The sequence below is a fragment of the Sus scrofa genome, chromosome 6 (assembly GCF_000003025.6).
Source record: "Sus scrofa isolate TJ Tabasco breed Duroc chromosome 6, Sscrofa11.1, whole genome shotgun sequence".
Taxonomy (NCBI): Eukaryota; Metazoa; Chordata; class Mammalia; order Artiodactyla; family Suidae; genus Sus; species Sus scrofa.
Window position 1 is genome coordinate 92,228,744 of NC_010448.4, and position 16,166 is coordinate 92,244,909.

Consider the following 16,166-nt stretch of genomic DNA (forward strand, 5'->3'; position numbering starts at 1 on the left):
ACCAGCGCAGTGCGTTAAAGGATCCATCATTGCCACAGCTCAGATTGAATCCGTGGCCTGGAAACTTCCATATGCGTGAGTGCAGCCATTTGAAAAAGAAACAAAATGAGGAGTTCCCATTGTGGCTCAGTGGAAGCAAATCTGACTAGCATCCATGAGGACGCAGGTTCAATCCCTGGCCTCGCTCAGTGGGTTAAGGATATGGCATTGCTGTGGCTGGGGTGTAGGCCAGCAGCCACAGCTCCAATTTGACCCCTAGCCTGGAAACCCCCATATGCTGAGGGCGTGGCCCTTAAAAAAAAAAGATTAAAAAAACACAAAATGAGGAGTTTCCGTCGTGGCACAGTGGTTAACGAATCCAACTAGGAACCATGAGGTTGCATGTTTGATCCCTGGCCTTGCTCAGTGGGTTAAGGATCTGGCCATTGCCGTGAGCTGTGATGTAGGTTGCAGACGCGGCTTGGATCCTGCATTGCTGTGGCTGTGGCTGTGGCTGGCAGCTGCAGCTCCGATTAGACCCCTAGCCTGGGAACCTCTATATGCCGCAAGAGCCGCCCAAGAAATGGCAAAAAGACCAAAAAAAAAAAAAAAAAAAATACAAAATGAGTGAGGTAAACTATTCCCACTCACTTCTGTGTTTTAAAAAAAAAAAAAAGTAATTTACCCTAGGACAACTCTACCCAACCCCCTTGGCAAACAATTCATATAAAACCTTAAGATCTTCCACTTTGAAGGAGGGTCCTTTGCCTAGCCAAAGCCAGTCTCAATTTAAAGCAGAAATCTTCTAACGTGACACTAAGTTCCTGTTACTTGAAAAACATTTTCACACAGTTCTCACATTTCTAAAATAGGCATTTCCAGAGAGAAGACCAGAGTTTGATTTGACAGTAAACTGCAACTTAAATCTTTGCTGTCGTTTGCCAAGCACGTTAACAAGCTGTTTATGACTTAAGTTTGGTAACCTACATATGTCAGAAAAAAAGCTAAATGGAAAAAAAACTCCACATTTGTACTTTGTTTTTCCACGGAAGAAGGTAGAAAGGCTGAAATGGAAGAGCTTTTGAGAGGTTCAGTTTTACGTTTCAGCATACTGGAAATAACTTGATGTTTTAACACACTTCTAAACAGAAAAGGGTAAACAAAATCATCATTCATCCTTTAAATTATCTTTATTTTTCTCTTAGATTTAAATGGAAAACAATCTCATGTCAACACCAAATAGGAACAACTATTTTTGTTTGAAAGAAAAATAAGGAAAGATAATGTAGCTGAGATCTTCCCAGATCAAAGGTAGTTAACAATCATAGAGAAATAATCCAGTATTTAATTAGTTTGTAATACCTACGACTATCAAGAAGCACAGTGGCGGAGTTCCCTGGTGGCCTATCAGTTAAGGATCCAGCGTTGTAACTTCTGTTTCGAGGGTTCCATCCCTGGCCTGGGAACTCTGTGTACCATGAATGTAGCTAAAAAATAGAAGCACAGTATCGTGTTTCAGTAGGAAAGACTTGGGAGAGGGAGTACCAAGCGGTACGATATCTGCCCCTGGACATTGGAAGTACACACTGAAGAAAGACACTAAGCTTCAGGGGACAACACCTAGAGTAGACTGTATAGATCTACACCTCCAGGAAAAGCAATACAGTTACAATTTCAGTAGCCTGGTGTGGGGATGGATACCTTATTAAGAGGTTTTTCATATTAGAATAAGATCAGCTGACTAAGTATTAACTAAAGTACTTTTAGGAGCTCCCACTGTGGCACAAGGGGATCAGTGGCATCTCTGGAGCACTGAGACGCAGGTTCCATCCCCTGCCAGGCACAGGATCCAGCTGCACCTGCAGCCTAGGTCACAACTGTGACTCGGATCTGATCCCTAGCATGGGAACTCCATATGCTGTGGAGTGGCCAAAAAAGAAAAAAATAAATATTTTTAAACATTGTAAAAAAAGGTGTGCACACTGAGGATTTGAACCATTAGAATTCACTAAGATAAACTATGGCATTTACTGGGAGGAGAAGATTGAGAAGAATGGAGAAGATACCATAACACTTTACAGATTTTGAGAGAAAATGGCTTGTTCTTGCCAAGGCACCTCATGTCTCCTTTGGCTAACTCTGAATCACTTTTAAAAAGTTAAAGAGTTCATATTCTTCTCTTTTTTTTTTTTCATATTCTTGTTTCTTTTTTTTTTTCACATTAAAAAAAAAATGTCTTGCTTCCTCGTCTACATCTCCAGGATCCTTTTTAATCCATGAGAATGCGGAATGGATAGTTAGGTTCTTTAAATCTGAAGAGGGAGAGCAGCCAACTGAAGAATATTACAAACAGACATATGCTAGACACGGAGATTATCTTCCTCTTCATAACCATCATCCGAGAGGTAGCAGCGGTATCTAAGAGCACCATTCCCAGGGTCATGCACACATGAAACAGGGAAACGATGTACATTTCTGCTGCCAACTGAAAGTAACTCACTTCATGAATATAATACGTACGTCCTGTGTGAGTATCGCTTTGAGCAAAGGGAGCTTCTGTTATATGAGTCCACATGTGACCAGAGATCATTGGGATCACAAAACCCAAAGCTAAAACTGCCCATAAATGTGTGTTAAAAATAAATTTCCTCTTCCATTTTAATACATACACAAGTCCACCAATGAGAGCCAAAGAGATCCCTAACTTGAAGGGATAATAATAATCTGTAGGCTGTCTGGTTCTGGTGTTGACCACCCTTCTCTTAGTTCTCTCAGCTACCCATTTGGACATTTGTTGCGCTGTGATACCCCTTTCTGCCAAATGATAAATGTCATCTGGTGTAAATTTCCTTTTAGCAGAAAAGTGGAGGACATTTGGAACTGACATCAACTGCAGCATTTGAAAGATATCAGGGCTTTCATCAAAATCCACCAAAGCAAAAAAAACCTTGTTGCTGAATGCCCTGGACCCTTGCCAGGAATCTGCCAAGATCTGAAATTCTTCAGCAGCATGCTCACATGTTAGACATGCTCTAAACTTCTGGAGAGCAGTAAGCATCACGATAACAGAGTAGTTTCTTGGTGTTTCTAATACAAAATGATTGAACATGATGTCATTCATTCTTATCACTCTGTTTTTCTTGGTCCAGTACGTCAGCTGTCTGACTTTTTCTGCTAATATTTTCTTCTCTTGACCTCGATGTGCAGGAGTCTTTGGAGTTATGACCACTAAGGCTACCACCACCATCAGAGATACACGCCAAAGCCACGACCATTCTGCCATATTTGTTCACTTCTTTCTGTTATAAAAGGCTTCCAAATATCTATACCAAAATTTGTTCATTTCTTCTGGAAATTAATTTAGTCCAGCTTTTTTTTTTTTTTTTTTTGGTCTTCTTTAGTAGGATTACTACTAAAAGAGCTTTATCACAAATTCCCATGCATGTCTGGTTTATGAGCCATGCATTAGAGTTCAGAAAATATTCTGTCAAAAAAGAAAATTCTGTGATCAGGGAAGTCTTGGAAATGTTCGAGCCTCAGGCTTTTTGCAGAGTTCCAGACTCAACATTTCCAACTGCCTGCTGGACAGCAGTTCCTGGATCTACCAAAGCACCTCAAACTTCTCCAAAGCCATCCTCATCCTCCCCTTGCCTACCAAGCCCTGGGTTCTCTGCCTCCCTTCCCTCTGAGAAAAATAACCCCATCCCACCAATCACTGAGGTTTTTTAACTTCTTGAACTCCTCTCTTGCCCTCCATCCGTCAAACTTGAAATTAGCCTAGAGCAGACTGCCTGAATTTGGATCCAGGTGCTACCACTTAGTTATGTGACCCAGGGGACGGTCCTCACTTCTTTGTGCCTCAATTCCCTCGCCTGAAAGACGATCGTGGGACTAGCACCCACCCCCTAGGAACTTTCCGCAAGGCCCTTAAAAGAGGAGCAGTCGGCAGCGGAAACAAATCTAACATCCATGAGGACGAAGCTTTCCATCCCTGGCCTAGCTCAGTGGGTTAAGGATCCCCTGTTGCCATGAGCTGTGGTGTATCGCAGAAGCGGCTCAGATCCCGCGCTACTGTGGCTGTGGTGTAGGCCGGCAGCTACAGCTCCGATTCAACCCCTAGCCTGGGAACCTCTGTATGCCACGGGTGCGGCCATAAAAAGACCCCAAAAAAATTTAGAGAGAGGTGCAGGCGGGCATGTTGGAGACAACGTCCCTGCCTTCCTCTCGCCCAGCGCCACCATGAGAGGCAGTGTGGAGTCGTTACGGACAGATCGCAGACCTGATGACCAGTCACAACTGGGTTCCCATTCAGCCAGTCTCTTTAGTTACCAGGGAAAATGGGGAGCATGCTTACCACAGTTGGATTTTTGAGAATTATTTCTAATACCTAAGTTACCTCTCCCAGCGAATGTCCTCCGCAAACACAATGATCATCCATCCCTTCCAGGCCGTCAAGCAGATGACGAAATTGTTGGGAAAGACAGGATCCAAAGAATGTGTGTAATAATGTTAAATATACACATCTCTGGAAGGGTACCTGCTAAGGAGTGAGCCTGAGCGGGAGAACGCTTTGGCTGCCTACCCTACTTTTTTTTTTTTTTTTTTTTTTTTTTGGTTCATGTCTATGCGTAACCTTTATCAAATCAAAAATCTTTAATTTGTAAATTAAATGAACGCGATATACTGATGCCCTCCTCCTCCCGCCCTCCTCTGCCGACGGAGCCCGACCTCAAGCCTTTTCCTACCCGGCAGGTCTTTGGGCCCCAACGACGTAGCCGCCGCGCGGCCGCAGGTTGCCAAGCAAAACAGGCGGGCGGTGAGGACCCGCGCGGAGGGACGGGTGCCTAGCAACCCGGGCGCTTAACAGAGGAGCGGGCCAGGGGAGGCGGCTGTGCGAGCTGGGACGGAGGTGAGAGGACTAGGGGGCCCGGATGGGGGTACTCACACCCAGGGCCCAACTCCCTCCCGCTCCCTTGTCAACGCCGCGGTATTAATTTAAACTAAAGACGGTTGTCCCGAGACTGGTGGAGGGATTGGCCTGGAAACTAGATCGACGCCCCGCTCCTCCCACTGGGGGCCTCTCACAACCCGCTGCTACTCCTCCTCCAGAGGGCGGAGGGAGGGAATGTGACGACCGGGTTGGGCGGGGACCCCCCCTCCCATTTCCCTAGTGCCAACTGTGAAACCAGCCCCTCCTGTCTGGATGGAGAACAGGGCCCTTTCTCTTAGATCCCTCAGGGTCCTAGCCCAAAGCTGGGGAGGAGAAAGAAAAGTTCCACAAGGCTTGGTTGCTGGAAGTAGGGGTGGAAACTAGATTAAGGGCCATTTTTCATGCTACCCGCCCCCCATCTGCCAGCGCCATCAAGCACTTGGTGTGACACCCACACACACTTATATGCCTCGAGGGAATCCATTATCCCCTTTCACCTGCTCCAGGACCTGCAGGGTCCAGCAGTTTGTGTCTGTGGATGGAAGGGGGTGGGGCGTGGGGTACTTAGTTAAAGACTCACACAAAGTTGAGTGTAGGCAGAGCTGTTTCCAAGCAGGCTTCTGGCAGGAAGGGGCATGGAGCAAAATGGACAAAAGCTCATCCTTTGGAGGATTTTGATCCAGGAGAGGTCTCCTCCGAAGTGATCTCCTGAGGCTTGGTTTGCCCTCTCCAGCAAAGGTGGGTGTCTTGGCACAGCCTGGGGGCTCTGATCCTTCAGCTCCTGCGCCATGGCCACACTGAGCGTCAAGCCCAGTCAGCGCTTCCGGTTGCCGGACTGGCACACCAACAGCTACCTGTTGTCCACCAATGCTGAGCGGCAGCGAGATGCTTCACACCAGATTCGCCAGGAGGCACGGGTCCTCCGCAACGAGACCAACAATCAGGTTGGGGCCCAGAGCCCAGTTGGGTGGCAAAGGGATAGCCCCAACCCCTGGCATCCTCTTTATCTGGCTCTGTCCCTTCCAGACCATTTGGGATGAACACGACAATAGGACTCGACTGGCAGAGAGGATTGATACCGTCAACCGATGGAAGGAGATGCTGGACAAATGTCTGACAGACTTAGATGCTGAGATCGAGGCCCTGACACAGGCAGGGGACCAGGGCAGGGTGCCAGGAGTCCCTGCTGCAAGGACCTCCCCTCTTCTGGGTCAGGGTGTTTGGGGGCATGTCCATCTGAGTCACTCCCTGGCCCCTGGGCTAAAGTGGGGCTGAGAGCTTCTTCCCAGCGGACGGCCCCACCAGCCTCCTGTGCCCTCTCTTTTCTAGATGAAAGAGTCAGCAGAGCAAAACCTGCAGGCCAAGAATCTGCCTCTGGATGTGGCGATTGAGTGCCTGACCCTGCGGGACTGTCGGCGCGACATTGATGTGGTGAAGGACCCCGTGGAGGAAGAGCTGCATAAAGAGGTGGAGGTCATTGAAGCCACCAAGAAGGCCTTGCAGCAAAAGATCAGCCAGGCCTTTGAGAAGCTCTGGTAACAGAAAGATGTGTTCACCTGCCCTTCAAGGCTGTGCTTTATTTTATTTTTGCCTTTTTAGGGCCACACCCTCAGCATATGGAGGTTCCCAGGCTAGGGCTTGAATCAGAGCCGGAGCTGGAGTCTCAGCCGCTAGTCTATGCCACAGCCACAGATCCAAGCCTCATCCACAACCTCCACTGCAGCTTGCGGCAACACTGGCTCCTTCAACCCACTGATCGAGGCCAGGGATACTGGTCGGGTTCTTAACCTGCTGAGCCACTACAGGAATTCCAATTTTATTTTATTTTTCATATTTAAATAAATATCATAAACTGGGAGTTCCCACTGTGGTGCAACAGAATCCGTCCATCTCTGCAATGCCAGGATGCGGGATTGATCCCCTGCCTGGCACAGTGGGTTAGGGGGATCCAGCGTGGCTGCAGCTGCAGCATAGGTTGCAACTGCGGCTCAGATCTGATCCCTGGCCTGGGAGCTCCATGTGCTGTGGGCAGCCAGAAAAATAAATAAGCAATGTAAATAACATAATAGAACAGGTTAATATATTTTGATGTTTCTGCATTACATTTTTAAAAATAAAGTTTGCCAGATATACTTCCTACCAGTGAGCACTGACAAGTCAACTTCAAATGGTGAGAGTGCACCAGGACATCATCAGTACATTCTTTCTTGGCACATTTGGGTATCTTTGAGACGAAATGCATTCGAAGGCTGTGCTTGAAATACAGAACATGGGTACTGGGGATCATGAGCCACTGGCTCTCAGGCTGCCTTCTGCCCCTGCTGTGCCCATGGCGGACACCACTCACTGATTGGAGCACTTTTTGCACCGCCCAGACATGTCTCAGAATACTTCTCGTGACCCTCCTCTAGGCAGCCATTATCAATTGATTGGAAGCACGAGAGATGAAGCCCCTTTGCTGCCACCCCTGACTTTCTGGGCGTGCGTGCCTTGTGAGTGTAGCTCTGTGCGTGTACAAGCACCTGCTGCCATTTTGTCTGTGGGGAGCTCGGGCAGCTCCATTGTCACCCCAGCCTTCGCATCCCTCGTCCCTTCAGTACCATGGGAGCTGCATTCCAGGGCCTTGGGGGATGGATCCTGATGGGGTCTGTTCTGTCCTCAGCCTCCTGCAGGAAGCTCGACAGCAGCTCAACGCTGACCATCGGGGCAAAATGGAGACATTAGACATCGACAGAGGCTGCCTCTCTCTCAACCTCAAGTCCCCGAACATCTCTCTGAAGATTAATCCTACACGTGTCCCCAGTGGGTAAGAAGAGCCTTTCGCTCAGTCTCTCTTCCTCCCTGCAAAGGCCAGACTCCCGCAACCCCAGTGTTTCCTTCCACCTGCAGCTCCACCACTCTCCAGCAGTGGGATGACTTCAGTCAGTTCAACAAGAACCGGGCAGAGGCTGAGATGAAAGGAGCCGTGGAGCTGAGGGAGGCCATCGCCCTAACTATTGCCGAGGTGCCTGACCCCCTCCTGCTCCCCCGATCCTCAGTGGCCAAGGGACGGCCACAGCATGCACTCAAGCCTTTGTCTTTTGTTCCCTGTCAGCCATGTGGCATCCCACCCCTCACCTGAGCCACATCCTCAGATGGCCAGAGGCCAAAGCTTATACCTTCCCCTTGTCCTGCCTACTTCCTGTCCTTCAGACCAACAATGAACTCGAAGCCCAAAGGGTTGCAACGGAATTTGCCTTCAGGAAGCGGCTGCGGGAGATGGAGAAGGTGTACAGTGAGCTCAAGTGGCAAGAGAAGAATGTGAGCTTCTCCGCGTATCTCCTGGGGCCTGGACTTCCTGCTGTGGGATGAGGAGCCTGGGGCCTTGCCAGGAAGCCCTGGACTGGGTGCACCAGGTGGAGACCAGTCCCTCTGTCCCTGCAGACCTTGGAGGAGATTGCTGAGCTGCAGGAGGACATCCGGCACCTGGAGGAGGATCTGCGCAGAAAGTTGCAGAACCTGAAGCTATGCCATACCCGGCTAGAGACCAGGACCTACCGGCCTAATGTGGAACTCTGCCGTGACCAGGTATGAGGGCACCCCAGCGGGGCACGGGCTCCCTGGTGGAGCAGGGGTTCTGGCATAGGCCACCCCCTGGCCCATGGGCAGAAGGACAGCCTGGCTGACCTGGGATTCCCTCCCACCTGCTCCTCTACCTCCAGGCACAGTTCGGCCTCACTGATGAGGTTCACCAGTTAGAGGCAACCATTGCCGCCCTGAAGCAGAAGCTGGCTCAAGCACAGTAGGTTTGGGGAGTGAGCAGGAGGGGCGGGGAGACAACTCCCACCACCCCAGCGGCGTGCTGCCTGCTGGCTTCCCTGCTGGCTTCCTGACTCAAGGTGGGTAAGCTCAGCCCTGCCTGCCCAGCCTCATGTAGTGGTGGTGGGTTGTTAATCCTCCCTCCCCAGGGACGCTCTGGATGCCCTGTACAAGCACCTGGCTCGGCTGCAGGCTGATATCGCCTGCAAGGCCAACTCCATGCTGTTGGACACCAAGTGCATGGATACTCGTCGGAAGCTGACCGTGCCTGCTGAGAAGTTTGTGCCTGAGGTGGACACCTTCACACGCACCACAAACCGCACCCTGAGTCCACTCAAGACCTGCCAGCTGGAGCTGACCTAGCGAGGGGCTGAGAACAGAGGGGAAGGCTGGTGGGAAATGAAGTGGAGGTGGGGATAATGAGTCAATAAAGGTGGGGGGTTCTCAGTCCAGAGGGTTCTCTGCTACCCCTGTAGTTGGAGGAGCACAGGCGGGGAACATCATCCCTCAAGCTCCAAGTTCCAAATCCCACTCCTTCCCCTTTCTCCCCTCAGGGGGCCTGTCTCGACCAGGCCAGCACCCCTGGGCTCTAGCTGTGCGACCTCCAACAAGCTCTGCCCCAGTTGGACCCTAGCCTGCCCTCTGGATGCCTAGGAGAGGCCCTGAGGGGGCCAGGGTGATGGGGGGAGGGCTTGGGGATGAGGGGCACCCAGCCCTGAGTGGGGGCCATGAGCGGCGGCTGCCCTGGGAGGGCTGGGGTACCCGGGCACATAAAGGCCTCGGAGCCAGTGACCCTACAGTCTGGCTCAGTGCCCACCCCTGGGGACCCTTTAGTGGACGTCCCGTCCGACTGTGATGCCCTTTCCAGGGGTGGGGGATGGGGACTAAAACCAGAGGCCGAGCCCAATCGAACCAGGGCTGCGGGACCACCCAGGTCACTCGCGCGCGGGAATTATGACTCCGCGCCTCGGGGTGTCGCTGTGGGGCCAGGGAAGCGGCGCCGCTGGGCACGCGTCGGCCGCACCGGAAGTGGCTGCGGATCGGCGCGGATGGCAGTGGCAGCGATGACGGCGGCGGCAGCGGCCTCCGGAGGGGCAGGGGCGGCCCGCTCCCTCTCCCGCTTCCGAGGCTGCCTGGCTGGCGCGCTGCTCGGGGACTGCGTGGGCGCCGTCTACGAGGCGCGCGACACGGTCGACCTGACGTCAGTCCTGCGTCAGGTCCAGGACCTGGAGCCGGACCCCGGATCGGCGGGGAGCCCGCGGACAGGTGGGCGGGCCCGGACGCACTGGGGCACGTGGAGGCCAAGGGTCGCGAGGGACGCTGGGAGGGAGGGAACCGCAGCGGGAGTGAGTGGCCGGATCTGCAGGACTTGCGGGCACCTCGGACTCAGCTTGTTTAAATCCGAGCCCCATCTTCACGAGTCTCGCCCCAGACGTTTGCCGGTTACGGGCCTGGCAACCCCATCCTCCCGCGGTACAGGCCACGCCTAGATTGCCTTGTCCAGTAGTACACCCCTGCCGATTCGACCCGATTTACCCAGTTCTCCTGGATCAGTGCACCACCGGTCCATCTCCACGCAGCTGGGAGTGCGCATCTGAAAACAGATCTGATGGCTGCCTCCCGCGCGCGTGAAGCTCTGCAGTGATTTTCCATTACCATTAAGACAGAATCAAACTCTTTAACGTGCCATCTGTGGCCGGTCCTCCCCTGCGGCCCCAGTTTCATCTTGTACCGCTCTGCATTGCTGTCACATCGTGCTTCCTCTTGCCGAGGCCTTTGCATGTACCGCTGTCCGTTTGCCTGTAAAGCTCTCTCCCCTGGGCAGTCTGCTCATCACCCAGATCTCAGCTCAGTATCACAGCTGAGGTCAAGCAGAGAATGAGTCTTCTGGGAGAGCATATAGAATAGTAAGGGAAAAGGGCCACACCCAGAACCCTGAAGGAGGAAAAGGAGCTAGAGAAGGAAATTGTTTGATAGGAGAAGTGGGGAGATGCGTAACAACAAAACTCAAGAATTTCTGGACGAAGACACTGGTCACTGGTGTGATGGTAAAAGGGGTTAAGTCTCGGGAAATCTAGATTTAGAAAAGCATTTTCAGTAGAAAGTTGAACCTTAGAAGTTAGATTTCAGGAGTTCCCATATGGCACAGTGGAAACAAATCTGGCTAGGAACCATGAGGTTGCAGGTTGCATCCCTGGCCTTGCTCAGGGGGATCCAGCATGGCATGAGCTGTGGTGTAGGTTGCAGACATGGTTTGGATCCCGCATTGCTGTGGCTCTGGCGTTGGCCAGCAGCTGTACCTCTGATTCAACCCCTAGCCTGGGAACCTACATATGCCGCAGGTGCAGCCCTACAAGGCAAAAAAAAAAAGTTAGATTTCAGTTGTGTTTAGGAAGAATTGGAAAAGGAGAAGATAAAAGTATGGTTTGGTATGAAGAGAAGGAGAGAGATGAACTGTGGTTGAGAGTCAGACAGGATGTTGGGACAGTTTTATATTTTCATTTTGGTTTGATGTTAAGATGAGGGAAAAACATTTGAGGTTGAGGTTTTAGGACCTTTTAGGCGCAAGTGGCAGAAAACCCAATTCAAAATAGCCTGAGCAAAAAGAGAATGCATTGGGTGACATCGCTGGGAAATCCAGTGGTAGGCCTGGCTTTAAGTGGAGCTGAGCCAAGCCATCTCAAGACCCAGTTCCTCTCCTTGTTCAGATCTGCATTCTTTTGGGTGAGCTTTCCTCTGGCAGACCCTTCCCTTAGGGGGGCCCCCAGCAGCACCCAGCTCTGCAGCTCCAGCAGAAGAAGTTTCTCTTTGTGGTGGCCCCAGCCACGTTCTCAGAGTCTCACTGGCCTGCTTTAGGTCATATGAACCAGGGGATGGGACGTGCAGTTGGGCTGGGCTGGAGGCGGGCTTGGCTACATCTCCTATCATCTGAACTGGGAATGGAAGAGAGATGGTTCCCTGGGGAAAAGCTGGCTGATTGTGGACTAAAGGAGAGATGCTGTCCCTCTAAGGGGAGGCTGGAGAGCGTGGCTATGGATAGGTGCCCTGTTAGCCTTCTTCTTGGTTGAAGGAGCGGTTGGGGGGCCTCCTGCGAGTGAAATGGGAAGAGAAGGCAGTGTTGGGGCTTGGGATGTATGGAGCAGGGCGGGGCGCGGGGGGCGGGGGGATGGCAGCTGTAAGAATAAGGAGGGGCTCACAAGGGAGTGTTCTTTGTTCCCTATAACTGTCACTTCAGGTAAAACCAAGTCCTTGCCCCTAGCCAGCCTACAGCCTATTTGAGAAGCCACCGCATAACCAGTGATGCACGGTAGACGTGCCAGAGCAGTAGACGGAGAGGACAGAGACGGGGAGGGGTGGGGGGGAAGCAGCCCCAGCCGGGAAGGAGTAAGCCCAGGCTCCATGGTGGTTCTGAGGATGTGGAGCAGAGCAGTGGGATATAAGATGGGTGAGGAAGGGCTTTGAATGCCAAGGCAGTGAATCTGGACTTCATCCTGAAGGCAGCAGACAGCCATTTGAGCAGGAGAGTGAGACGAGGAAAGTGATACTTTGCTCTTAGGAAGAATTTTCTGGCTACACCCATACGCTGGGCTGGAGGGTGGAGAATATGCCAGAGATTTGAGAGGCCCAAAGCAGGTCTATTAAGACTGAAGGTGCAGTGATGGCAGCCCAAAGGCAGTGAGGGTTCTCCTTCAGAAATCAGCAGGACGTGGTGACTGACTCAGATAAAGAATTGCTGAAAATCCAAGGCCCTAGAGCCCCCAAAACTGGATGGGAGTGAAAGGCTGACTTAAGGCCTCCTGGAAGTAAGCGATAAATAGGAATGCCAGGAGGCCAGAGCTACCATCCTCCAGCCCTGCAGCTCGATCTCCACCCCCGACCCTGTCCCTGCAGAAGCACTGTGCTACACAGACGACACAGCCATGGCCAAGGCGCTGGTGCAGTCCCTGCTGGCCAAAGAGGCTTTCGACGAGGTGGACATGGCTCACAGGTGAGGGCAATGGTCCTGGGGTGAGGCAGACCCAGGGGCCAGAGCTGTTGCACCCCTTGACCAGAGCAGTTATGTCCATGCATGCAGGACCTCACCCCCCTCAGCAGGACCCTATCTCTCTAGGGCTGCGGCAGCTTCCCAAGTTACAAATGACAGCACCGCTGACACAGGCTTCTTAGGTCCCTAAGGATTCCTCTTTCCCAGACAGCCAGATTTCTTCTTTCCCAACCCTGACAGGCATCTTCTAAACCATAATCCTGCCCGCTTCTCCCCACTAGGTTTGCTCAGGAGTACAAGAAAGACCCAGACCGGGGTTATGGTGCTGGAGTGATCACTGTCTTCCGGAAGCTCCTGAATCCCAAGTGCCGTGATGTCTTTGAGCCTGCCCGGGCCCAGTTTAACGGCAAGGGCTCCTACGGCAACGGAGGTGCCATGCGGGTGGCCGGCATCTCCCTGGCCTATAACAGCGTCCAGGATGTGCAGAAGGTAGTCTCTGCGGGCTGGCCTCCAGGCACCCTTGTCCCTCCCTCCTCGGCAGCTTGGGTGCTGCTATAGCAGGTCTTTTTTTTTTTTTTTTTTTTTTTTTTTGTCTTTCCTAGGGCCGCACCCATGGCATATGGAGATTCCTGGGCTAGGGGTCCAATCAGAGCTGTAGCTGCTGACCTACACCACAGCCACAGCAACTCAGGATCCGAGCCACGTCTGCAACCTACACCACAGCTCACGGCAATGCTGGATCCCTAACCCACTGAGCAAGGCCAGGGATCGAACCTGCAACCTCATGGTTCCTAGTCAGATTCATTAACCACTGAGCCACGACAGAACTCCAACTTTTTTTTTTTTTTGCATTTTTTCTATTATAGTTGATTTACAGTGTTCTGTCAATTTCTGCTGTACAGCAAAGTGACCCGGTATACACACACACAAACACACACACACACACACACACACACACACACATATTCTTTTTCTCGCATTATCCTCCATCATGTTCCATCACAAGTGACTGGATATAGCTCCCTGTGCTGTACAGCAGGATGTGACAGCAGGTCTTTTCCTCCATTACCTTCACCCTAGTTTGCCCGGCTCTCAGCCCAGCTGACACACGCCTCCTCCCTGGGATACAATGGTGCCATCCTGCAGGCCCTGGCTGTGCATCTGGCTTTGCAGGGTGAGTCGTCCAGTGAGCACTTCCTGGAACAACTCTTGGGCCACATGGAGGAGCTGGAGAGTGATGCCCAGTCCAAGTCGGATGCCAGGGAGTGAGTATGTGGGATGGAGGCAGGCTGGAAGTGTGTGTGAGAGCATGCACGGTGGGGTGGCACTGCCTCAAGCTGAAGCTTTCCTTCTTTAACTGCAGACCCTAAGGAGCTGGAGTGGGTGGGGGAAAGAAACGCTTTGCCTGGGCTGTAGTTGAAGGCTCTCTGGGTCCCTAAGAACAAAACGCCTTTCCCGCTTCTTGTCAAGCACTTGTGCCTGGCTGTCAGCCGGACCACATCTCCACCCTACCCTCCCACACAGCCCTTCCCCTTGCCTTCATCTGGCCCCCACACCCACAGGTTGGGCATGGAGGAGTGTCCATACTCCAGCCGACTGAAGAAGATTGGAGAGCTTCTAGAGCAGGACTCGGTGACCAGAGAGGAGGTGGTGTCTGAGCTAGGTGGGTAGCGCCCGACACCCGTCATCCTTCAGGGTCCATCTTGGGCTCAGGGATGGAAGGGGTGCCTGGATTTACACCTGCCATCACACTTTTGCCGGGGCCACCGTGACAGCAGAACCATGCTCCGTAGGGTCCTTAGCAGGCTGTGAGCACAGTGCCTTCTCGCTCTAGGGCTAGAGTGCCTTCAGCCTTAAAGATTAATATCCCAGAAATGGCAGCGGGCTGCTATTTTTTACAGCTGACGATGATAACTGAGGTTTATTTATACTGCACTTTTGCTGTGCCCTGGGCACTATGCAGAATACCTTCCCTGTATGGTCTCATTCCACCCTCTCCCCACCCCTGCGAGAGATCCTAACTTCATCCACTCTCTATATGATGAGTCAAACCCATGATACAGGAATCACACAGCCAGTAGGTAGGAGAGCTGCGATTTGAACCCAGGTACTCCAGAGCATGTGATCTTAGTCACAGCCCAACCTGAAGCTGAGAGCGTTGGCTTGTGGCAAGTGGCAGGAAGCCTGGGGACAGGTGGGGCACAGGAAGAGGGGCGGTCAAGTGCCCATCATCTGGCTTTCCCACAGGGAATGGCATTGCTGCCTTTGAATCTGTGCCCACCGCCATCTACTGCTTCCTGCGCTGCATGGAGCCTGACCCCGAGATCCCCTCTGCCTTCAATAACCTCCAAAGGACTCTCATCTATTCCATCTCACTTGGTGGGGACACAGACACCATTGCCACCATGGCTGGGGCCATTGCCGGTGCCTACTATGGAATGGAACAGGTGCCAGAGAGCTGGCAGCAGAGCTGTGAGGGCTATGAGGAGACAGACGTCCTGGCCCAGAGCCTGCACCGGGTCTTCCAGAAGAGTCTGTGAGGGCCGCAGCTGCCGGGGCTCTACCACCGTGTCCAGCAGGAACAACTACACCTCAGATTGGAAACCCTGGGCTTCCTCAGGCTTGGCTCCCTGCCTCGGTCTTCCTGCGCTCTGGGCGGAGTGCACCGCCGGGGCTGGGCTCTCCACTGGAACAGTGAGGGAGGAGCCGCTGCCTTCTGGCTCCGGGTTCCTGGCTTCTGCGGAGCCTCAGGTGCTCCCCGGCTCCTCATTCAGATGTGAGGGACCAGGAAGGTTTTATTGTGAATTGGTGCCTGTGCTGTTTTCCTTCATTATCTAGGACTTAGGATGTGGGGAGGTGGAGACGATCCACAGTAGCCTCATTCCTCCTCGTCGGGATTTAGCCACTCTGCCAGAAAGCCTGTCTTTGTGCTGTGCGGGGACCCCCAAGCACCGAGTTTGTATGGATCGGGGAGGTGGGCACGTGACTAGCTGATCCACATACACACCTGGCCCTTGGCTCTCTTGTTAACAGCTTCCAGAGGAAGTCACAGAGCAATAAAGAGTTTTTGGTAAATCCCACTACTCTTTCCTGGGTTTCTCCTCCACCCTGAATGGATGCTGTCCCCTTGAGCTTTTGTGCCTAGAGCCTCTCTATCTAGGCCCCACTCTCCTAGGAGCTGGGGACCCAGGCTTTGGGTTGTGGAGGCAAATCCCTCCAGTTCTTCCAGCCAACTGCACCCCTCGGCCAGGAAGAGCAGAGCAGGCCTGCAGGGTCTGGTGCATCTCCTGTTGGAGGTTTCTCAGAGTGGCTCAGGAAGCAAGCAGGAACAAGGCAGACTTTCCTGCTCGCAGAGCCTGACTTCTCATGGGTTGCTCCCTAGAGAGGCCCCGGTCCCAGGAACCAGAAGCCTGTAGGAGGATGTAGAAGGGACCTTCTAAAAAAAAAAAAAAAAAAAAAAAAGGAGTTCCCGTC

General features: G+C 52.4%; 2 protein-coding genes across 3 annotated transcripts; both read left to right on the forward strand.

Annotated features, from left to right (window-relative positions):
• Positions 4,736–9,382, forward strand: TEKT2 (tektin 2). 2 transcript variants are annotated; one of them, XM_003127787.3, is made up of 10 exons: positions 4,736–4,888; positions 5,688–5,853; positions 5,936–6,061; positions 6,239–6,444; positions 7,572–7,715; positions 7,799–7,913; positions 8,102–8,209; positions 8,333–8,476; positions 8,611–8,690; positions 8,857–9,154. In XM_003127787.3, exons 2-10 carry the CDS (start codon positions 5,698–5,700, stop codon positions 9,068–9,070), a joined length of 1,293 nt encoding a protein of 430 aa, XP_003127835.1. In that variant the 5' UTR covers positions 4,736–4,888; positions 5,688–5,697; the 3' UTR covers positions 9,071–9,154. The 2 variants fall into 2 exon arrangements, with proteins under 2 accessions (XP_003127835.1, XP_005665269.1); XM_005665212.2 differs by having other exon boundaries at positions 4,737–4,888; positions 5,643–5,853; positions 8,857–9,382.
• ADPRHL2 (ADP-ribosylhydrolase like 2) lies at positions 9,724–15,772 on the forward strand. The gene is made up of 6 exons (XM_003127788.4): positions 9,724–9,973; positions 12,599–12,695; positions 12,974–13,181; positions 13,773–13,957; positions 14,255–14,355; positions 14,940–15,772. Exons 1-6 carry the CDS (start codon positions 9,757–9,759, stop codon positions 15,230–15,232), a joined length of 1,101 nt encoding a protein of 366 aa, XP_003127836.1. The 5' UTR covers positions 9,724–9,756; the 3' UTR covers positions 15,233–15,772.

Coding starts and splice junctions, on each gene's coding strand:
- ADPRHL2 (XM_003127788.4), top strand. CDS start 9,757: ATGGCAGTGGCAGCGATGACGGCGGCGGCAGCGGCCTCCGGAGGGGCA. Junction 12,696..12,973: donor GAGGTGGACATGGCTCACAG/GTGAGGGCAATG, acceptor TCTCCCCACTAG/GTTTGCTCAGGAGTACAAGA. Junction 14,356..14,939: donor GGAGGTGGTGTCTGAGCTAG/GTGGGTAGCGCC, acceptor GCTTTCCCACAG/GGAATGGCATTGCTGCCTTT.
- TEKT2 (XM_003127787.3), top strand. CDS start 5,698: ATGGCCACACTGAGCGTCAAGCCCAGTCAGCGCTTCCGGTTGCCGGAC. Junction 6,062..6,238: donor AGATCGAGGCCCTGACACAG/GCAGGGGACCAG, acceptor TCTCTTTTCTAG/ATGAAAGAGTCAGCAGAGCA. Junction 8,210..8,332: donor TCAAGTGGCAAGAGAAGAAT/GTGAGCTTCTCC, acceptor CTGTCCCTGCAG/ACCTTGGAGGAGATTGCTGA.